Raw genomic sequence first — 24,333 nt, 5'->3', positions numbered from 1 at the left:
GCATTATTATTTGCTACTGGTTTATTGTAAATTGTAAATATTGTAAATTTTAAAGTTAGAGACCAGTTTTTTCTGTATTTACCCTTTTTTTGTAACTTAGTATGTGGATAGATTTTATATTGGTTCAGTGAATGTTGGAAGGTGGGGAGGAAAATCAATTAAAAAAATTTCCCACTAAACTCTCTGTGTATATCTGTTAGATCTAGTGAGTTTAATATTTTGTTTAGTTTTGTGATTTATCTTCTTTTGGATTTATCCTTTACATTAGTTTCAACGCTTTATACAATAAGAGTTCTTTCATGTTTGGTTTGCTTTTACACTAGCTTTATTACGTACAATTCATTCTGCTGAGTGGACTGAAAATTCTAACTATTCTCTGTATGGTTAAATCATGAGAGTATACAGCACAAATATTTTGTTTGGATGCGTCTGTAAATAGTTGGTCCTTTAAGAGGAACCTTAGAAACCTTTTCTTCAAAAATCCATTGCTAGTTATGTAATAGCCAGGTTATCTTTAATGGAGACCAATGTGCAAAATTTGGAGCTGTGGCCAATAAAATTTGCCACTCTGGGATGGTCTCACAGCATACATTAATTTGTGCATTAGTTTAAAATGTATATATTTTGTCAGGTCTTATCCCAGATAATTGTAGTACTCGCTTAATAGCTTTTAATAAAATTCTAGCCACAAGTACTAGGTAAGGAGTAAGGCTTTGTTCTGGTTGTGCTGGGAGGCTCAGGTTCACCCACTCTATCACACTGTCTCCTTGATGAGGGTCTCCACTGCTGTGGGTGCCTCTTTTGTAGCAAAAACTATTATTTCCAAGGGTTTTTGAGTTACTCTTTCAACCACAGTGGATAAAGCCAGTTCAGCTTCTCTCAAAGCCTCTTGCACTTCTTTTGTAAGCTGACGTGGTGAATTTAAAGCAGTGTCTCCCCTTAAAATGTCATATAGAGATTGCAATTGATTGGTAGTTGAGCCTAACACTAGACTCATCCATTGGGTATCTCCTGTTAATTTTTGGAAATCATTTCAGTTGTTTAACTTCTCTGTTCTTAAAGAAAGTTTTTATACTGTAAGTGCCTTAGGATATACTTCACATCCTAAATATTGAAAAGGAGCATGCCTTTGAAATTTTTATGTAGCTATATGCTGTTTGTAATTTCTTAGTGTTTCTATGGTCTTTTGTAGACATGCTTCTAACATTTGTTCCTCAGGTATACACCCCAAAATATCATCTATATAATGTAACAATATTACTTTTGGAAATGACTTTTATTATTGGAGTAAGAGCAGCAGCAACGTACATTTGGCACATAGTAGGGCTATTTTTCATTCCCTGTGGCAAAACTGTCTACTCATATCTTTTATAAGGCTCAGCTAAATTAACATTGGGCACTAAAAAGGCAAATCTTTTCATATCCTCCTTATCTAGAGGATTGAATAGAAACAATCCTTAATGTCTATAACCCAAAGAGGCCATTCTCTAGGCAACTGAGTAGGAGATGGAAGTCCAGGCTGAAGAGTTCCCATAGTTTCCATCTGTTCATTTACCTTTCTTAAATCAGTTAACATCCTCCATTTTCCACATTTCTTTTTTATAACAAATACTAGGGAATTCCATGGACTTAGAGAAGGTTATAAGTGTCCTTGGTCAAGTTGCTCTTGCACTATATCTACTAAGGCTTGAATTTTATCGCTTGTTAAGGGCCATTCTTCTATCCACACTGGTCTATCAGTTTTCCACTGAAGAGGAACCAGTGAGCGTGCAGGCAGGCCTTCAACAGCAGTCCTGCCTAAAAAGCCAAAGTACTTAATTGTAATCCTATCTGCTGTAAAATGTCTCTTCCCTACAGATTGTTGGGGATTTTTTCAACCACAAACGGAGTAAAAACTCCTGTTTCATTTTCAAATGTCCATCTCATAGGGGCAGCACTAACTTCTGCTGCTATTGATCTTCCTTCACCAGACATGTAGGTGTCTGCCTTAATCTTTGGCCAGTGACTAGGCCAGCTGGCACCTCTAATGACTATACGATCTGTGTCCATGTCTACCAATCTTTCTATTGGTATGCCATTCACATAAATAGTGAGCATAGGTTGGTCAGCTGTCATAGCTGCAGTTCAATATATTCCTGGACTTTTCTGCTTGGAGTCAGAATCTGGGCAACTATCATCAGGTTGTCTTATTAGGGGTATGTAACAGTAAACCTGATGCTACTACTTCTAGTTGATAAATTACACGTTGTCTACCTGTGTTAGTGATTTTAGCTATAAATTCTCCAGTTTCCCACATCAGTGTATGGATGAACACTGTTTTGTAAGCCCTCTCAGGAGGTGAAATGGTCAAGCCTACTGTGCCTGGAGGCAAGGGATCCATAGGCCAGACAGGAACAGATTTCATCTCTCCAGGGGATATCTCAGTAGTCTCTATTGCCTACAACTCTATTTTTTCTAATTGCAATCCCTTTTTCCCCTCTGGTTGCTTCTTGGCTGATAGATTGTATAATTCCTTTCTGCTCTCTGATTGCCTTTTGGCTGATTGATCATGTCTTAATATTGAATTTCTAAAGATTCTCTGAGTGTAACCTCAGCTGCCATCTTGCCCCACCTGGGGCCCTGAAGCTGAGCCCCGCCTCTCATTTCCCTGATTCAATCTACAGTTTGAGGCCCAGTGGAAGCCTCGGTTGCATTTTGGACATGGGGTTTTGGGTTTTCTCTCAGTCTGTCCTCTCACTGTCTCTATATCTACACTGAGTTCTAAGATGTCCTATTTTTCCACACTGAAAACATCAACGAGTTTCTCTAGAAGTCCCTTGCCAAGAGGGACCCTGTCTTCCCATGTTCATCATAGTTTGGGTATAATAAGCATTTGTGCCCACTGTGGCACAGCGTCTTATGATCTCCTCTAAAGGAGCATCTTTGTGTAGTCCCCATATAATTCTTTTGCAAACCTCATTGGCATTTTCCTTAGCCAGATGTCTGGTCATTATTTCTGTAGCTGCATTTTCTCCAGTGGTTCTTGTTACAGCTGTTTGCAAACATCCCACAAAATCAGCAAAAGGTTCATTTGGACCTTGCTCTGTTTTTGTGAAGGCTTTACATCCATCTTTCTGCCTGGGGAGGGAACCAGATAATCAATCTCTCTAAATTCTCTCCATACTGACCTTCACCAGCTAGTTGGTCAGAAGCTATTTGTGCATTAACTCCTGTTTGCCTATTGCATCTGCTTGAATCCTACATAATTCATGATACTCTGAAAGCCACAAGTTTTGTCCAGGTTCTAAACACGTCCTAGCTATGGATTTCCAATCACTCGGGGTTAAGATTTCATAAGACAAACTATCTAGTAACATTTTAACATAAGGGTATGTAGCCCCATAAAGAGTGCAACCCTTTTTCAAATCCTTAATTTTTTCCAAATTAAAAAGGAGTATATCTTCTCCTTTTTTGACCTGAAGAGTCAATCTCTTCAATCACAGGGTATGCATTTATAAAATCAGATACATCCTATCCTTCATTTTTTGCCTTAACTAATGCCTTTTCTAATCTTGTCACAGGCTGCTTAATAGGTAGTTCTGATTGCATTACTGCCTCTCCCCCACCTCCTTCTCCCTCCACCCATGAAGGGTTAATTGAGGGGGAGGGTCATGAGATGGGGAATGATCTAATTTCCCCTGCTGTGAATTCTTATTTGATTGTTCATCCTTTTCACCTAGTTTAGTTGGCACCTCCCCCTCCTGCTCATTCTTCTTTTTCCTTATTCTAACACTTTTATAATTTCCTAAAGCCAGTTGTATTAAATTATATGTATTAAGTGTGTTTTTGGAAATTGAGTCAGGTCCAGTATCATTATAGGATTGACAAAGTTGCTCTCCTACTAATTTCCTCATTTAGATCCAATTCTTTTCCCATAGAGAACCAAGGAGATGTGTACTTTACAGTTTCTAAAAGTTCCGTGATCTACTCCAAAATTATAATCAAACCTTGGCTTTTCATAACCTTGACAATGCCCTTTACACATTTTCCTTGAAGAAAAACAGGAGGCTGTTTTCTAAACATCTGTCCCATTTCAGCTGAAATTCTACTTTAGCCCTTTAACAAAGTTTCCTTGTCTGTTTTTGTACTTACCCTAATTTCTGAGTCGAGGAGACTTTTCCATTGGATTAGGATCAGAGGCTTTTCCACTGAAATCAGGATCATGTCTATCTCACGTTCGGGCACCAAAATGTAATGTTCTTCTTTTCTAAAATAAGATCATTCTCTGGGAGTGGATTTCTTGGGGGGGGGGGGGGGGGGAGGCAGCCTTAGTTTCGGTTCAGAATAATAATCACCTCAAATGCAGCCAGCTGTTAAAAGTTCAATTCTTTATTGTCTCTTCCAAATAGCCCAGTTAGTTTTCTTAGAGGCCTATCTCCCTCCTTGGTTCCAAGAGCTCTTGCATCTTGTCCTTTAGCTCTTCCAGCTTCTGCCTCTAGTTTAACTCTGACTGCTGGCTTCTCAATCTCCCCAACTGACTCCTGGCCTGAGGCTCCAAGAGCTTCTTATATATGATCTCTTAAAGGTGTGAACTCAAAGGTTGACTCCTCCTCCCAGAGAGTGGGATTATAAATTCCTGACTTGTGAATCTCGCAACTTGAATCCTGACTTGTGAATCTCGAATGCTAATGTGTGAACTAATGTATGAACTCTTAAAGGTCTGAACTTAAGTACATAAGCATTGTTTCTATCAATTCCAGTGAGTTAGCATCTTGTTTCAAGTTCTGGCCCATAACAATCATTTTTATAGAGGTGTTAAAATTTCCTCCTGTGGTTGACATTTTTTCTCTTTCTTGAAAAACTGTAAAGTTTCATTTTACCTATTTTCTAATAGAAGGATTAATTCTATGTGTATTTAAGATTAATGTATTATCATTTTGTTTTGAGCCTTTTAGCATAAATATCCTTTTAAATCTTTAATGATTTGAATTTAATAATCTTTTTTTGATTTGGCAATAGCATGTAATTTAAACCATCCTTTTTATTTTAAATTTTTTTTAGGTCTTTCTGGATTAAAAGTACTTTCTCTAAGCAACAGATTGTTGAATTCTGCTTTTTAATTATATTTCTCTTTGTATTGTATGGTTAGAATACCAGCAGACCTAAGTTCAAATCCTGTCCCAAATGCTTACTGGATCCAGGGCAAGTCATTTAACTTCACCTTAGTTTTCTTTTTTGTGAAGTGTTCAGTAAAATCATTCATTAAGTACCTATCACATGTCTGGTACTCTGTTTGATGCTAGTCAGTCAGAAGGCATTTCTTAAGTCCCTGACTTTGTGTTCTGTCAAGGGAGATTATATATTCCAGAGCAAAGTATTGATGGTTGACAAAAGTGAAGTCCAAGTTAAAGAAACTTACTTGGCTATCAAAAGTACATAGAGTGACTGCCTAGAGGGGATAAATGGCATTATTTTAAAAAATAATAAAGGATATATTTCCTACCAAAAGAATAATTTAAAGACAAGCCAAAATAATTATAACACAAAATGTAAATCAATGGCTAAACATTGATAATAATATTTAATATGTATATAATATTTTATAGGTAATAGGTATTATTTTATTTGATCTTCATAGGATTCTAACTTGATTTACATCTGTGACTGTTGTTGTTTTGTTTTGTTTTTTTACTCTTTTCAAGAGTTCTTACTCAGTCTTATGTTTTTTTTTTTTTTCATACCAGTCCAGATCTTTAACTAATTTGTGTATGTTGAGGATGTGTCTATGTTTTTTTCTGATTCTTCACCTGAATTATTTCTCTTTAATTTTGTTAGAACTCTGCTTTTTTAAAATTTTGGCTGGTTTTAATTTTAATATGTGTTTTTTTTTTTTGTTCTTTGGTTACTTCTATTTGTTGATTTCTGAGGTATTAGAATATTGGCTCCCTTTGATCTTCTCATTCATGTAGATTAGATTGGTCCCATAAGCATAGTCATGTCATGGGCTATTTTATGCTTTCTGAACTTTAGAGGTTCATATAATCAAAGTTTTTTCTCTCTTTTTTTGCATTCTTAAGTGTAGAATTTTTAAAAATTAATTTCCATTAAAAGTTAAAGTTTTATTTATCCATATCATTACTTAGCCATATCTACTTGTAGTATGAGAATCAGACTATGGAAAATAGTATACTACATTTCTCGTCTTATCCTGTTGTACTCTAACCTTATCCATAGTTGGAAGTAAGAAAGATAAAGAATGCATGTCTGATAACCTTTGTTATAGTGTGTAATCTCCTTAAGGGTAGAGATCATATATCAGTTATGTTTGTTTGTATCTTGCCTAATGGCCAACACAGTAAATTAAAGATATTATGTTTTTAAACTGTTGAATATTACCATTGAGTTGTTCTTATCACTATTTTTGAATTTTGCCATAAATAGTTATGATTGTCCTTGTCCAGAGGCTGATCAGAATGAAATAAATGAGTCTTCGTCCTAAGATACAATGAGAGGAGTGTGTTTGCTCTCCATAGTGGTTGTTGGCACACGTTGCTATGTGACGCAACTGCCTCCAGGCCATCCTTTGGGTTTCATTACCATGTCATCCTCCTCTTGGTGCCTGCCTTTTCCCTACATTCCTTGTGCAGTCAGAGGCTTTATTTCCTGGGCAATAGGCTGCCCCCTTTCTTTGTATGACTATATTTACAATCTGATTACTCTTTTGACCCACCACAAAAACCTGCACAACTCCCAAACAACTTTTTCCTCAGGTGAAAAAATCTCTAGTTTAAGGTTTAAGACTCATTAGTAGGGATTAATTTTACTAGTATTAGCATCTAGACTATCATGTACTTTGCATTTTAATTTAATACTACATAAATATAACACTATATAAATCATATTTCTTTTTCCTTATTGTAATTCATAATTGCATTTTTAAAGTGGAAAAATGTGAAAATGACTTTTTTTATTCACATGTTTGATTAGCTAAGTTGATTCTTAAAATGGGCAGGATAGTAATGAAGATGAAGCTGTATATTTCTTTCTCTTCTTAAATGTTAACCTACATTGAGTTCTAAAAAAAACCAAATTATTCATTGTAGTAATTATCTTTGAGCTACACTTGGATTATTTGGAATGAAGAGTTTCTAGTTTATTACTATTATTTTCAGATTTGGTACACATTCCCACCATATCTTGAAGTTTTTTAATAACTCTTGTATGCAAAGTAGGCGTGACTCATCTTCAAGAAAGAGGACCCTTCAATAATATTACATTTTTGCTTTATTTCAAATTATGTGAGTCATTTTCTTTCTGGTTGGAATTTCCAAATGACTTATTTTTTTTAAATCTGATTTAAATACTGTGCTCAAATTCATTTTGTATACTTTTTGAGTTGTGTGGAATGAATTTTGGCTAAAATTTATACTGTAACCTAGTTTATGTGGTCACTACAAGACAACATAAGTTTATTAAGGACAAATTATACTAGACTAATCTTATTTCCTTTTTTGACAGGGTTACTAGACTGGTAGATCAGGGGAGTACCATAGACCTGGATTTCAGCAAGGCATTTTGGCAAGGTCTTTCATGCTATCCTTGTGGACAAGATGGAGAAATATGGACTGGATGGTAGTATGGTCAGGTGGATTTGGAACTGTTTGAGAGAACAAGCCCAAAAAGAGTGGTGATTAATGGATTGATGTCGTCCTGGAGAATGGTCCCTAGTAGAAAGTCTCATGGCTATCTTTAGACCTGTTTTGTTTCATTTTTATCAGTGATTTGGATGATAATATGTTTATCAAATTGTAGGTAATATGAAGCTAAGGAGGGCTCACTAATAACTTTGGATAACAAAATTTGAATCCCAAAAGATTTCTACAAGACTGGAATTATGGGCCAAATCTAATAAACAGGAATAAATATAAAATCTTATAGTCACAAAATCAATTCCACAGGTATGTAGAGGATGAGGAAAACATGATTAGACAGCAGTTTATACAAAAAGGATGCAGGAGTTTTAATGGACTTTAATTCACTAACATGGATCAGTAGTAGGATAGTGTAGCCAAAAAAATTTGCTGACCTGCTTTTAAGCATTAATAAAGAAGCTTAGTGTCCAAGACAAGGCTCAATAGAGCAATAATCCTAATGTAACCTAACTAGACCACATTGCAGTAATGTGCTCAGTTCTGAGACCTTTATTTTGAGAATTAAACTTACATTATATGCTAGATGCTGTGATTGGTGCCAAGTATATAAAGACATAAATGAAACCTTCCCTGCCCTCAAGGAGTTTACTTTCTGTATAGAAGATAATATGTGCACATAGAGGTTTATCCAAAATAAATAAGTAATGATTTTGGTGGGGAGGTGATCATCTGAAGTTCAGGAATTGAAGATGGTCTCACGTAAGCACTTGAGCTGTGCTTCAAAGAAATTAGAGATTCTAGGAAGTGGAAAGAAAGGGAAGGCAGAGCATTTCAGGCTGTGTAAGAAATATAAAATAGGCAATCTTAAATCGATTGTAGAGTGAGTGGAGTACAGTAAATTGGGAAAGGTATGTTGGAGCAAGTTATGAAAGATATTAACAAACTGATAACCAGAAATGATGAGACTTGAAATAATGTTTTATGATTTCAGTTGATCAACTGAAAGGACTGGGAATGTTTAGTTTAGTGACTCAAGAGGGACATTATATAGATCTGTCTAATGCCAAGCTGTCAAATCTGATAGCATTTTTAAATCTTCATGTATCTTGACCTTTTTCAGCAGGGTTAATAATGCTCATTATCCTACTCTTCCTGTAATTTTTCCCCTCTTTGGTTTTTCTTTTGTTTGTTTTTTTCCTTCCCAGTTTCCTTTGCTACATCATCACTTCTATTATACCTCTAATCCCAAAATGTGAGTGTACATTGGGTTACCCTATCATTTTCCATGGGCTTAATTTTCATCTTCATGTAGATCATGCTCAAGACTGTATTTAAAGATCTGAGTTTTTTTTCCATTTCAGACTCATCATCTTTTTTCACAGAATTACTCATCTTATGAACTTTACTATTTCTTTTAATCACCTAGGTTTGCCACTATGAGTCCTTATTCTTACAATCACTCAGCTGTCAAATTTTGTTGTTTCTACCTTTGCAAAGACATCTCTCATCCTTCCCTTCTCTTTAACTTAGAGCAGGATTTTATCTTCCTTATACTATTATAATAGCTTCCTAATTAATTTCCTTGCTTCAGCTTTCTCCTAATCCTAACCCCAATCCATTCTCCACACAGTGCCCAGAGTAATTTTACTAAAATTTTAGTTTTACTATGTTATTCCCCTAATTCAGTAAATTTCAATGACTCCCTTTTATCTTTGGACTCAGATACAGATGACTCTGCATTTAAAGCTCATCAGTACCTACTTTTCTAGCCTTCTGACATATAATACTCCCTTTCATGCATGCTATCACCCAGTCAGCAACCATCTTATTACTCTCAATATATGCCATTCCCCCATTTCCCTCCTTATATTTCTTAAGAATTTTAAGTTTCTTTTTAAGGCACAAGTTCCATCTTCCACATGAAGCTTTTCTTGGTCTTCCTCACTGCTAATACCATCCTCAAAGCCATCCATTCTCTAGTACATATTTTGTATATACTTATATATGTAGAAGTATGTATATATGTACGTGTGTGTACATATATATGTATATACACACATGTTTCCTTCTATAGAATGTAAGCTTCTTGAGAGCAGGAGCTATTTTCCTTTTATCCTTGTATTCTCTGTGCCTAAAACAATACTTGTCACTTAGTAGATGTTTAATAAATGCTTGTTGATTTACTTTTATTCCCTCTGATGCAAACTTCTCCATAAAATCCTCTTCCTAGTTGTTCTCACTCTTGAAATTATTTCATTTTGTATATACTCTGTATTTACTTGTCTGTGTATGTATTGTATCCATCCAATAGAAATGTAAACTTTTTAAAGACAGAATTTATTTCATTTTTTGGTTTTGTATCCACGGTTTATTGCACATAGTGGATAACTAATAAATGTTTTATTGAATTAAATAAGGCTGTATTATGTATGTTCAGTTATGACTTGTGGGAAATATAGAAAGAAAATGGAGAAAAATAGCATTCAGGTCTCCTTAGAAGGGGGTGAACAGTTAGGAAAAAGGGACAAAGATATGTTGAACCCAGGGACCTCAAAATGTCTTTTCTGTCTCCTTTCTGCTTTCACTGCCACCACCTTAGTTTCAAGTCCTTGTTTTCTTTATCCTGGATTATTTGAATAACTTTGCAGTTGTCCCTCTTCATTCTAAACATCCTCCAGTTAATTTTCCATATATCACTTCATCTATATATGGATATTCTTAATATACTTATGCATTACTCCTTCAAAAAATCATTCCTCTGCCCCTCAAAGCTTCAGAAGGTCCCCAGTAAAGTTTAAATTCCTAACTGTGGTGTTTGAGGTCCTTGATAATTTGGGATTTAACCTATCTTTCCGGCTATTTGATTAAAAAAATTTATTAAGTATCTATAGCAAAATATTAAGTATCATAGCAAAATCTATGCTGGACCTTAGAGGAGATAATTTAATTAGTAATGATTTCCATTCTAATGGAACTTGCTATTTTGTTTGGATGATGGGATATTAACAAAATTACACTTGATAATTTTATGAGAGATGCAAAACAAGTGTGAAAACAAAGTGATTGTATCATTCATGGTGGGAAATCTCATTGGGGAGACTTCATGGAAAAGGTAGTATTTGGCTTGGATTTTAAAGGTAATTCAACCACCACAATGGGGAGAGTGGTGAGCATCCTTTTTGTAGTAGTGAAGAAAGTATTTGTCCCATTTGTCTGTACTTTCCTGAAAGATACATGAAGCTTTTTCCAGATCCTCGTTTAGAAAATATGCATAAAAACAGCAGATTAGAAATAACTAATATTTAAAGGCAACACAGTTGCAAATGCAGAACCATCTAGGGTCATTTATTATAAGGAAAAAAGTTTTCAAAACTAAATTACTCCCCAAGGCTAATATAGTGCCTTGTAGCAGCACATTAAATTGGTCATAATGATGTTACCAAGTTGTCAAAAGAAAGTTATGTTCATTATGGTCCATTTAAGAAGTATATAACACATTTTAGAAAGATTTCATTTTAAAAATGGTTATAACATGAATGGATGTTTCCTTTATTAAAATATTGTGTGGTGAGAATACTTTATTCACCAACAACACTTTGTCAGTGAATTACTGTATTATGATGAGCTATCCATTCCCATATTAAGAGTAATTGACAAAACTAACTTTCATTCTATTTTGATCTGTGGACCAAAAGTTTTCCTAATACTCCAGGGGATCTGTGGTCTCCTTGAAGTCAGTATAACTTCCAGTGAAGCAGAACAGAAATGTTTCATAAGCTGCCCATGAGCTTTTTCATGTTGTCCCTTAAATTTACTCCAAGGGAGTGAGGTAGGGAGGGAGTGTACCTAATTTGCTATTTAGGACATGCCTCAATTTTATGATTCTTTATAGTACAAGCACCATGAGTTATAAGCAATTCGACTTCTTTTTTGATGGTACATTTATTTTTGCCACTTCTCCATATCTGTAATATGTATCCATCATAAAAATTACATAAAAGAATGAGGAAATCTTTTGTGTTTTTTTTTTGATGTTGTTGTAGATTACTCACCATTGAATCTTCATTTAGATGGTAAACTATTTTTTAAATAGTTTTTGATTAGTCTAAAGCCTAAAGAGTATTTAAAGACAGTTTATACAAACAATATTTTCATTTAGATTGTACAATTTTTAAAAATTCTTTTATATTGGTTGACTTTTTTGTGTTCTTGACTTGATGGTGGGAACAATAAGGAAGGGGAAGAAGGAGGACAAACATTCTAATAAATGCGATTGCTTTCAGAGGGAATTAAAAAAAAAAATACTAAGATGGGGGCAGCTAGATGGCGCAGTGGATAGAGCACCATCCCTGAAGTCAGGAGGACCTGAGTTCAACTCTAACCTCAGACACTTAACACTTCCTAGCTGTGTGACCCTGGGCAAGTCATTTACCCCCAATTGCCTCAGGGGAAAAAAAAGTACCAAGAGATAAAGTATTAGCTAAGTATAAGATTTTGGTCTTTTTGAGAATTTTCTGAGAATGTTAATTCTTTTATAGAAACTCATATTGGACTGATGAAATTTTTAGAATCTGATAGTATAAAAGGAGATGGTAATAAATAAGCATTTTTGAATGTTAGGTGCCCAGCTAAACAGTGAGAGAAAGGAGGTGGAATATACAAGTATGAAATGTAGTCTCTACTAAATATATATTTAATGGCTTTCTTTCTTTTTTTCTTTTTTTTTTTTTTTTTTTTGGCTGAGGCAATTGGGGTTAAATGACTTGCCAGGATCACACAGCTAGGAAGTATTAAGGGTCTGAGGTCAGGTTTGAACTCAGGTCCTCCTGAATTCAGGGCTGGTACCCTATGCACTGTGCCACCTAGCTGCCCCAACATAGATTTTTAAAGTAGTATTAGACTTTAATGCTCCTTGTTACATGGAATTATTTTAATAGACTTATAGTCTATTATTTATATATTAGGTGATATGATGAAAATAATGAGATTTACTATATAGAAGTTTGTGTATAGGCTGGCAGTGGGGAAGAAAAACAGCTAAAAAAACTAAGACTCTTGGTTTATTTGGACTAACTCTGGGGAAGTCCATGATAAAATTTTTTAAGCTATAAGAAATAAAGTTTAATGTAGTATAATAGATGAGTGTTTTTGAAATCAGAGGTTCAGATATAACCCTGGCTATTGCCTATGGGACATTGGGCAAATTACCCAGCCTTCTTGGGCCTCAGTTTTTTCTTTTGTAAAATGAGGTTTTGGACTAGGAGACTTTTAAGGGCCTTTCTTCTAAATCTATGATCCTAAGATACGGCTGAGAAGAAGCTTTGAAGACTTGAAGATTGCCTTGAATATGATTTAATTGCTCAGTTTTCTTTATTGTAAAAAAGGTCCACTCTTCTGAGAAAAACTAAAATGTAGACAGGAACTCTACTACTTGGAATCATGGGACACGTTTGCTCTCAATGCATATGTCTACAGAGTGGCAAATTGCAACAATGGCGGCCTGTGAAGGCATGGGACTCGGGGCAGTAACAAAAGGAAATAAAATGGCCCTTTGTAACTCATTTTATTGGCCCTTGGATACAGTCACAACAGGAAACTTGTGCTCCTCTCCTTGTACTGTACAGTAATACATCACAGGAGAAAAAGCTGTGACAGCAAGCTTTCCAAATCTAAAGATTTACATTATTTTGGAAGCCAAAGGGAAGATGCATGAAAAAGTTTGTATTTTAAAAGTTTGTAACTTGAAAAGAACAAGAACTGCTTTACTCTTTACTAATGCATCACAGTCAAGAGCTGTGACAGCAAGGTTTCCTAACAGATTTCCAGTCTTTTGAAAAACAAAGGGAAAATGCATAAAAAGTTTGTACTATGTCCTGGCTATCTTTCAGGAGTCCTCCGGACAGGCCTTGGTCTCTGCAGGAGAGTCACCATGAGGATGGTCATGAATAGAGACTAAAGTCTTTATTGTCTCCTTCACAGTCTCTGTCTGTCGTGGTCTGACCCAGTCTCCCACAGTCTGTTCACTCTGACTCACTTTGTCCCCACTTCTCTTAGCCCTTAAGTACAATTACATCATTACAGCATACTGAGTATGTGCCAACTAGAATGATTATATCATTATATCATACTACACATATGTGAACTAGCAAACCATTATCTCATAAATTAAACTGAGTAAACACCTTGTTGTAAGTGTCCTTGTTTCAAGTATACTTTTCCAAACTTAGGCCCTCTACATCTCCCACTTCTGTTTTAGAACACAGGTGGTCACGCCCTCCCTGACTTCTTAGGAAGAGAGGTGAAAACACTAAAAAAGAGGTGATCCACCCTCCTTGACTTCTCAGGGAGGTGAGAACACCAAATGAGATATTGTTAGCAGGTTTCCTCTGGACTGAAGGGTCTTACTTGAAACAAGTATACATAAATCCATCAGCATGGGAGGTATAACACAAGCACATAGTAATATAACACAGGCTACTAGTGATGTAACAGACAACATGAATCAACATGAGGAATTAATATATGTTCATAAGTCCTAGAAGAAGGGTACATAAATAACAATCGCACATACACTTCCTTCAGCAGCCAAGAGATAGTCCAAAATCAATCAATTATCCATTTCTTCATGTGTCAAGGAATCTAATGATTCCTGCAAGTTTTGAAGTCCTGCAACAGTTTCATCATGTCTCAGGGAATCCAACGATTCCTGCAGATTTTGAAGCTCTGTAGTAGTCTCATTGACAATTTTTGATGTTCATGAGTCAGTTGCTATATGTGTAGAGTTAACAACCATGCTTTTTCAGTGGCTTGTGTAGTCAGAGATGGAACCATCTGAGTTTCTTGGGTCTTCTTCATTTCAAGGGTCTGCTCCATCTCTCTCCAATGGACAAGGCAAATGTGGCTCATTGGCACCCATCTGATTCCTTCTCCATCTGTAGAGATACAAGCAAACCCTCTCCCCCAAGCAGTTAACCTGTCTGGTCCCTTCCATTGACCATTTTCTGGATTTTTCCACATCATCTGGCAATTATCTAAAGATAGTGGAGCTGCTTACACTGGACACTGCTCTTCCGGTGGGTTATAAAACCTGTCTGTCAGAGCCAGTGCATCTTTATCAAAAATCAAGAAGTTAATAGTATAAAGAGCTAGATTTAAAAGTTCTGTAGGGCTACCTGTGGCTCACCCTTTCTTTTGATTTTGATTTTGGAGGAGCATCTTGGTGTCTCTGTTTCTCCTCTGTGCCATTGCTTGTCCTTCAGGATTAAAAGGTATGCCAGTAGTGTGTCAAATCTGATACTGTGCACAAAAGTGTGCAAAATGTTTAGAAGTATATGCAGGTCCATTATCTGTTTATTGCTTGTGGCATACCCATGATCGCAAAATCTTGTATAAGGAATTCAGTGAGCACTCAGACTGTCTCTTTTGCTGCTAGTATTGCAAAAGTAAATCCTGAAAAGGTGGCTACTACAACATGGATAAAAGACAGACGACCAAAAGATTTACAGTGGATCCATTTGCCAAATTTCATTGCGCCTCAAACCATGAGGGTTCTTCCCTAGAGAGAGCATAGGAGCATGGGAAGGAAGGTAAACTGGCTTTTACTATGCTTTTAGCTTCCTCTTTTGTTTCCCAAATTACAAATGTAAAGTCAAGCAGCCTGATGATATTTAGAATGAGATTCTTGGGCTGCCTGAAATAAAGGAGTATTGGCTGACATAGTTAGAAGGCGATCCACTTTTCAATTTCCATAAAAATTAGGACCTGGAAGTCCACTATGAGAGTGAACATGCAAGATATAAATCTTACCTGGATGCTTACTCACTTGCTCTTGAAGTTCCTAAAGAGCTGATATATATTAGAGCTACAAATTTTATTTGGACTATGGCAATTCTTTATACCACACCTACTGAATAAGCTGAATCAGATATTATATTTATATCTCTTGGATAATAAGTAAGAGCTAGTATGATTGCAACAATTCATTCTGCTGAGTGGATTGAAAAGGAGTTCTGGCTACTCTCTTTATAATTAAGTCATGAGAGATTACAGCACAAATGTTATGTTTGGATGCATCTGTAAAAATGGTTGGTTCTTTAAGAGAAACTTTAGAAATCTTTTCTTCAAAAATCCATTGCCAATTATGTAATAGCAGGATTATCTTTAATGGAGACCTGTATATAAAATTCGGAGCTGTGGCCAATAAAATTTGCCACTCTGGGATGGTTTCACAGCATACATTAATTTATGCATTATTATAAAAGGTGCATATATTGTCAGGTCTTATCCCAGATAATTATACTGCTCGTTTAATGGCTTTTAATAAAATTGTAGCCACAAGCACTGGGTAAGGAGTAAGGCTTTGTTCTAGTTGTGCTGGGAGATTCATTCACTCTATCACAGTCTCTTTGATGAAGCACTGCTGTGAGTGCCTCTTTTGTAGCAAAAACTAATGTTTCCAAGGGTTTTTGAGTAACTTCTTTCAACCACATTGGATAAAGCCAGTTCAACCCGTCTCAAAGCCTCTTGAGCTTCTTTTGTAAGCTGGCTTGGTGAGTTTAAAGCACTGTCTCCCCTTAAAATGTCATATAATGGTTGCAATTGAAAGGTAATTAAGCCTGACACCTGTCAATTTCTGAAAGTCATTTCAGGTTTTCAGCTTCACTGTTCTTAAAGAAAGTTTTTGTACTATAAGTACCTTAGGGTATACTTCATATCCTAAATATTGAAAAGGAGCATGTCTTTGAATTTTTTTGTGCACCTGAGGCCTGAATTTTATTGCTTGTTAAGGGCCACCGTTCTACCCACACTGGCATATCAGTTTTCCATTGAATGGGAACAGGTGAGAGTGTTGGCAGGCCTTCAGCAGCAGCCCTGCATAAAGAACTGAAGTACTCATTTTTAACCCTAATTGTTGTAAAATGTCTTTTCCCCACAGATTGATGGGGATTTTTTCCTACTACAAAAGGAGTAAAAACTCCTGTTTCACATTCAGATATCCATCTCAAAGGGGTAGCACTAACTTCAGCTGTTATTGATCCTCCTACAATAGACATGTAGGTGTCTGCCTTAATTTTTGGCCAGTGACTAGGCCAGTTGGCACCTCTAATGACTGTATGGTCTGCACCTGTGTCTACCAGTCCTTCTAATGGTAGGTCATTCACATAGATAGAGAGCATAGTATCATCAACTGTAATAGCTGCAGTCCAGAATATTCCTGGATTCTGTTGTTGGGAGTCAAAACCTGGGTAAATATCACCAAATTGCCTATTAGAAGTATGTATATTAGAAGTATGTATCAGTAAACCTGTTGCTACTACTTCTCCTGGGTGATAAGTCACACATTGTCTACCTGTGTTAGTGATTGGGATATTAGCTACACATTCCCTGGTTTTCCAAATCAGTATATGGATGGATGCTGTTTTATAAGCCTTCATGGGAGGTGAAATGGCCAAGCCTACTGAGCCTGGAGGCAAGGGATCCATAGGCTGGAAAGGAACAGATTTTACCTCTCCAGGGTATATCTCAATAGTCCCAGCTGCATACAACTGTATTCGCCCCAATTGTAATCCCTTTCTCCTATCAGGTTGCTTCTCAGCTGATTGATCATGTTGGAGTACTGAACTTCTAGAGACTCTCTGGGAATAGTATCGGCTGCCATCATGCCCCAAGTGTTTTTTGCCTAGGGCCCTGGAGCTGGGCCCCTCTTCCCATTTCCCTGAATCAGTCTACATTCTGATGCCCAATGGAAGCCTCTGTTCTTGTTCTTTCACCCTATCTTCTATGCCAACATTGAGCTTTCAGATGCCCTACTTTACCACATTGAAAGCATTGATGAGTTTCTCTGGAAGTTTCTTGCCAAAAGGGACCCTGTCTTCCCATGTTCACATCTTGAGAAGTCTGTATCATAGCCTGGGTATAAAAGGTATCTGTGCCCACTGTGGCACAGTGTCTTAGGATCTCATCTAAAGGTGCATCCTTGTATAGTTCTAATATAATTCTTCTACAGACCTCATTAGCATTTTCCTTAGCAAGTTATCTTATCATAATTTCTGTTGCTGCATTTTCACCAATAGTTCATATGATAGCTGTCTAGAGATGCCCCACAAAATCAGCAAAGGGTTCATTTGGACCTTGCTCTATTTTCATGAAGGCTTCCCTGCTATCTTGTCTTCCTGGGAGGGTGCCCCATGCTTTGATAACAGCAGAAGCATTTTGCTCATATGCCGTCAAAAGGTAATTAATCTGCATTTATGTATCTGCATAAAGACTTAAACCTGCTAGTTGATCAAAGGCGAATGGTATATTAATTCCAAGTTGCCTATTTCGTTGGGCTTGTATTCTACAGAGTTCACTCTACTCCAAAAGCCACAAGTTTTGTCCAGGTTCTAAACATGTCACTATAGATTTCCAATCAGTAGGGGTTAAAATTTCATAAGCCAAGTTCTCTAATAACATCTTAACATAAGATGATGTAGACCCATAAAGAGTGCAAGCCTTTTTCAGATCTTTGATAATTTCCAGATTAAAAAGAGTATATCTTCTTCTTTCTTGACCTGAAGAATTAAATCTTCAATCACAGGGTATGCTTTTATTCTTAAATCAGATGTATCCTGTCCTTCATCTTTAGCTTTAATTAATGCCTTTTGTAATTGTGTCATAGGGGGTGGACAAAACTGCTGCATGGGTGGTGCTGATGGTGTCACTTGCCCCTCCCATTCCTCTCTCTCTACCCATGAAGGTAAAATTGAGGGGGGAGGGTCATGATATGGGGAATGCGCTAAGGGTTCCTGCTAAGAAGCACCACACTCCTTAATTTCATCAGCACTGTACTTAACTTTTTCCTGTCCAACAATTCATGCTTTTCAGCTGTTTTGTCAGTATCATCCCCCTCCTGCTCTTTCTCCTTTTTCCTTATTTTAAAACTTATGGGATTTCTTAAAGCTAATTGCATTATGTTGTGTATATATAGAATGTTTCCTCAGGAATTGAATCAGGACCATTATTATCTTCATAATATTCAAATAGTTGCTCTTCCACTAGTTTCCATTTATCTGGCTCTAATTTTTCTTCCTGTAATGTTTCTAAGAATCCAATGATCTGCTCCCAAGTTCTTTATTAACCTAAGTATTTATGCTACACATTTCCCTTGGGGTGGAGAAGGCGCTTTTCTTAGTATTTGCCCCATTGCAGTTGAAAAACAAAATAGTTTACTCACCCTATTTCCTGGTCACTTCTCCACTGAACTGCTGAGTGTAGGTCCTTACATCCAGAGCCTCAAACTGTAATGTGCTTCTTTCAGTGCATCATGTTGGGCCCAAAATGTAATGCCCAGGCTAGCTTTTGGAAGTCCTCTGGACAGGCTTTGGTTTCAGCAGGATAGTCACCATGAGGATGATCAAGAATAGAGTCTAAAGTCTTTATTGTCTCCTTCACAGTCTGTTACTTTTACTTATTCTATCCCCAGTTCTCTTAGCCCTTAAATACCCTATTATAATTCCATCATTATAGCATACTGAGTACATGCCAAGTAGAGTGATTATATCACTATATCATACTAGATATATGTGAACTAGAGAATCATTATCTCATAAATTAAACTGAATAAACACTTTGTTGTATATATCCTTGTTTCAAATAATACTTTTCCAGAGTAATGCCCATTTACAGATTAGTAACTTGAAAAGAACACGCAGGGAAAAAGTGATTTATCAATCAATATGATATTTGTTTTTATATCATATATGACTTTGGGGCTCAGAAAGGGAACCACTTGAAATTTATCACAGATTCTAAGTCATGACAGGAGCAATACTATATCATCAATCAGTTAGCAAGAATTTATTAATTACCTACTATGTGGCAGGCCCAGAGCTAGGCATTGGGAATGCAAAAGAGTGAGGCAATTCCTAATAATGTGCACATAAGTAAATATGGACATAATAAATACAAAATCAATTACAAGGGAAGGGAGGAGAACACTAGGAGGTGTGAAAGGAGGTCAGGAAAGAATGAATATAGAAGGTCATATGCAAAGTCTGTCATGTAGCCTCCCTTTTCTTCCCTCTACTTGCAATCCTTTCCCCCTACCCCAATTCCCAGCATTAAGACCTAGGTGGAAAACTATAATTATTATTATTACTTTTTTTTTTCTGAGACTGTTGTGGTTAAGTGACTTACCCAGGGTCACACAGCTAGGAAGTGTTAAGTGTATGAGACCAAATTTGAACTCAGATCTTCCTGACTTCAGGAATAGTGCTCTATCCATTGTGCCACCTAGCTGCCCCTATAATTGTTATTATTATGAGCACCAACAACTCATTTAAAATATGTTAGGGATAATAGACCATTACCAGATACCTCTCATAAATTAGAAGTAGAAAAAAATCTTCCCTATACCTTACTTAGTTGCTTACCATGAAAAGATTTGTGGGTCATTCTACCTCTGTCTCAAAGATCTTTGAAAAAAGAAAATAATTTTTGTGTTAAAATATTAATTTCCAGAAGAGTGATTTTGCTGTTTCAGAATTAGATATTTCATTAGAAAAATTAGAGATAGTTGATAAAGTGAATGAATCATGATGCTGTGAAAAATTATTTATTACTTGCCAAAGAATTCATTTCAGAGAACAGTCTGATTAAATTCTTCAATTTCCTGGGTGCTTGTTTTGCCCATAGTCAGCTCTAATGTTTGTCCAGATGTTGAACTGAGTTTCCACCAGGGCAAGAGTAAGTGAATAAAATCATAAGTATCCAAGTAGTAAGGCTTTTGTTCATTTAGGTTTAAATGAGTTTTGCAATTCTTTGATTTCCTTTCTAGGAGGAACTTCTCATATCAAAGTTGACTGACATCTCTCTATAACTTCTTACAGCTTGGGGCACTTAAAGACACCCAGCATATGTCATAGGCAAGACTTGAACTCAGGTTTTCTTAACTTGGAGGCCTAATTTTCTATCCACTATATTAAGATGCTTCTTACAAGTTAATAATATATTCCCTTATTTAATTATTTTACTCCATCTATATATGTTTTGTTCTCCCATCCCCTCATCTCCCCACCTACCCCCCAAAAAAAGATTATGTAATCTTCTGTAGAGGGCTGGAACTCTGGAAAAGTATACTTGAAACAAGGATACTTACAACAGGGTGTTTACTCAGAGTAATTGATGAGATAATGGTTCTCTAGTTCACATTTACTTAGTGTGATGTAATGATGGTAATCACACTGAGGTATTTAAGGGCTGAGAGGACTGGAAATGATTGACCGTCTTCCTGGTGGCTCTCCTGCCACTAAGATCATGGCTGGTCCCGAGATCCTCCAAAGAGCTAGTTGGGACATTACAATCTTCATCCTTCATATCCTTCCAGTGCTTACCCCATTCTGGGCCCTGACGGAAGATAAAGCAGGCAGGAAGGAGTAGACTGCAGATGTTCACTCTGCAGAGGTAGGGGTTGGGTTGGAAAGAGGAGACATGAAGCTTTTGTGAATAGAAACAAGGTCAGGTTCCTGGACTAGCGAGTGGGCTAGTTTAGTTGGAATATGATATATGAGATAGAATAATGTGAAGCAAAGCTGGAAAATTTGGAGCTAGATTATGAAGGGACTTTAGATGCTGTACTAAATTTGTGTTTTACCCTAGTACAAATCATAGTACAGAAGGTTTTAAGCTAGTGAGTGACATGGCAACTGTGTAGTGGTTAGATGAGATAGGAGACACATTTGAAGAATATTAATTATATAATAACAATCATGATTTTATTATAAATTCTAGCAGGGGGCAGTCAAAGCCTGAATTAGGATCGTGGTGATCAGGGGTCTAATGTGAGAGAATGAGAAGTTTAAAAATGTGAAAAGCTTTAAAAATATTTAAGAAGTAGGGAGCTTTGCCAGAGCAAGATGAATTTTGGTCTTGTCTTTGTATCCCTTGCACCTAGCACAGTTATTTACATATAGCAGGTATTTAACAAATACTTGTAAAATTGAATTTGTTTAATTTAGTTATTTGGCTAAGCATAGTCTTCACAGTTCATTGAAGAAGATGCAGGTGTTTTCTAAGGGTAGTCTCAAAAAGAGACATCCTATACCATAACATAATCAAGTTTTTCAAAAACTAAAGTTTTAATCAATTTTAATCAGTCCTAATAATGTCTTAACAGGAGATTAGATATCTGCATAGAGTCTAAAAAGAAGAGACAAAGAGAAGAATTTGTGCATGTTTATTGAGAACATCTAGGGGGGGTGAGGACACTCTTAGTTTATTAAAAAAAAAAAAAAAAAAACACCACCAAACTTACTGATATATAATATCTTGACATAACAGACACTTCCTCATGAAACATTCTCAAACTCCTCTACAGTGTACTTTTCCCACCCACCACCATTTTATTTTTTGTAAGGAATGATATGTTAAGTTTGATGGTATAAAAATATGTATTTGACTATTGTATTTGACCAAAGTTTTGTTGTTTATCAATGTTATATCTATGTATATACATATATAAGTTTATTGGGGGGTTTTGGCCTACCTTTCCCTTTTTTCTTTATTTTTTTTTGCTGAGGCAATTGGAGTTAAGTGACTTGCCCAGAATCGCACAGCTAGAAAGTGTTAAGTGTCTGAAATCAGATTTGAACTCAGGTCCTCCTGACTACAGGGCTGGTGCTCTATCCCTGTGCCACCTAGCTGCCCCTGGCCTAGCTTTCTTATCTATTCATCATTTCATATGTCTTCTTATATTTCTTAGAGTTCTTCATAATTGTTATTCCTCATGTCATAGTAATATTCCATTATATATGTGTGTGGTTTATGTATACATATATTTAGCTATTCCTCTATCAATGGGTACATTTTTGCATTTAGTGTTTTGTTATCACAAGATTATTATGACAGATTATTTTTATTTTGCTGTAAATAATCTCTTTAGGAGTATAGTCCCAATAATGGAATCACTAGATTAAAAATTATGAACTTGGTACCTTTTTTGCATAATTCAAAATTGTTTTTACATTTGAACTAATTTGCAGTTCCACTGGCAATGTATTAACATGCCTGTTTTCACATAGTCTTCCCAATAATTAATTTTCACATCTTTTGCTAATTTTACTAACTTGATGGATATAAAGTATTGCCCCATAATACTGGCTTCGTGGTGATCTCTTTTAAGAACATCTAATTTTCTTTACATGGTGCAGTAGAAAACAATTTGGATCTAGCATCAGAGGACTTGGGTTTTTATCCTAATTCTGCTACTTATGACTTGCATGACTTTGAACAAACCACTTAACTTGGACTGTACTTGCTCCATCTGTAAAATTGGGAGAGGCCGAATTGGAGATGGTCTGTTTTTTTATCTTCAAATAAGACATTCTTAACCTTTCTTAGATCCCTTTGACAATCTAATGAAGCCTGGGGATGTCTTCTCAGAATGACATTTTTAAATGAATAGAATAAAATATATGTAATTATTCTGAAGAAAAAATTATATCAAAATATGCTTATCAGAATATTTTTTTAAAAACAAGTTTATGGATCCTGGTTAAGAATCCATGTTGTAAATCTAATCCTCCTTCTATGGTCCTTTGATTGAATTCTCACCAAGCAAACTTTAATAGTATTACTATTTGAACTCATGAATGGGCATACCCATCCAAAGAGGAATCTGTCTTGTGTAGATAGACGCTTTCTAGGGATATCTCCTTAACTCAGCATACTGTTTTAATTTGATTAATATAAATTGGCTTCCTAGAGCTTAGCTTATTCTTTCTGGGCTCGTGAAAGTGACTTTTTGAGTATACAAAGCTCAAAACCATGTTCTGGGTGTAGTCACTAAGAGAGACCCATCTTGTGAAGCCAACCAACCTCTATTCCACTGTTGTTTTAAGGCTTAGTAGTGAACGAGATTAGGTGAGATCTTTCAAGATATGTGAAAATTGAGTAAGGCTTCATCTATTTCAGAGTTGGAGTAGGCCTGAAGGACTTTAGGCATTAAGTCAAGGGCATACTTAAGTCCCCTCCCTGCTATCCTCCTAAGGGCATACTTAAGTCCTCTTATTATCCTCCTATGACATCAGTGTCTTTCTGTTTCTGCCAAATATGGGCAACTATGTACTTATTGGTCAAGTTAATTTCTTGGGTAATTCCCGAGTTTAGAATGTAAGATCCTCAGCCAATAAGGATGAGGGTCAGTGATGGGAGGGGGTATTTGTGTTAGGGATTAAAAAGTGTTGACCCTGCTGCCTAGGTGCTTCCTCCCTTTGATTGTCTGCTCCATGGATGGGATACCCGATTCTTGGGAGAATGTATGATAAACTTTGCTTTGCTTCTAGAGATCTCTCCAGCTTTTTTATTAAATGGTATCTGAACCACACAGTTGCAACACTGTTTAGCCTGAATAGTAGAAAGTTGTAATTTTCTTTTATTTTTTCCAGGTATAAGAAAATCATAAACTCAGAAGGTGAATATGGGTGAAAAGAAACCAGAGCCTCTGGACTTTGTAAAAGATTTTCAGGAATATCTCACACAGCAGACCCACCACGTGAACATGATCTCAGGATCAGTTAGTGGGGACAAAGAAGCAGAGGCTCTTCAGGGAGGTAGACTAATTTTTAAATGTTATTGCATATTTCACTTGTGCAAGCTGCATTATATTTACTATGAAGAAAAAACATTATATGAATTGTTTGCGTTTTTGGAAAATGTGGAATTT

The 24,333-nt window shown here is 36.2% G+C and overlaps 1 protein-coding gene across 2 annotated transcripts in view; it reads left to right on the top strand.

Annotated features, from left to right (window-relative positions):
• Positions 1-24,333, top strand: part of IKZF5 (IKAROS family zinc finger 5) — a 48,059-nt gene that overhangs the window by 12,926 nt on the left and 10,800 nt on the right. The window contains exon 3 of one of the 2 annotated variants that reach the window (XM_031955998.1): positions 24,056-24,220. In XM_031955998.1, coding sequence (XP_031811858.1) covers positions 24,088-24,220 — 133 coding nt within the window. In that variant the 5' untranslated portion in view covers positions 24,056-24,087. Of the gene's footprint in view, positions 1-24,055; positions 24,221-24,333 lie in introns of those variants that run through there. The other variant, XM_031955999.1, reaches the window with a different exon arrangement.

This window comes from Sarcophilus harrisii, chromosome 2 (assembly GCF_902635505.1).
Source record: "Sarcophilus harrisii chromosome 2, mSarHar1.11, whole genome shotgun sequence".
NCBI classification, from domain to species: domain Eukaryota; kingdom Metazoa; phylum Chordata; class Mammalia; order Dasyuromorphia; family Dasyuridae; genus Sarcophilus; species Sarcophilus harrisii.
This window is presented reverse-complemented; position numbering and strand designations above follow the sequence as displayed.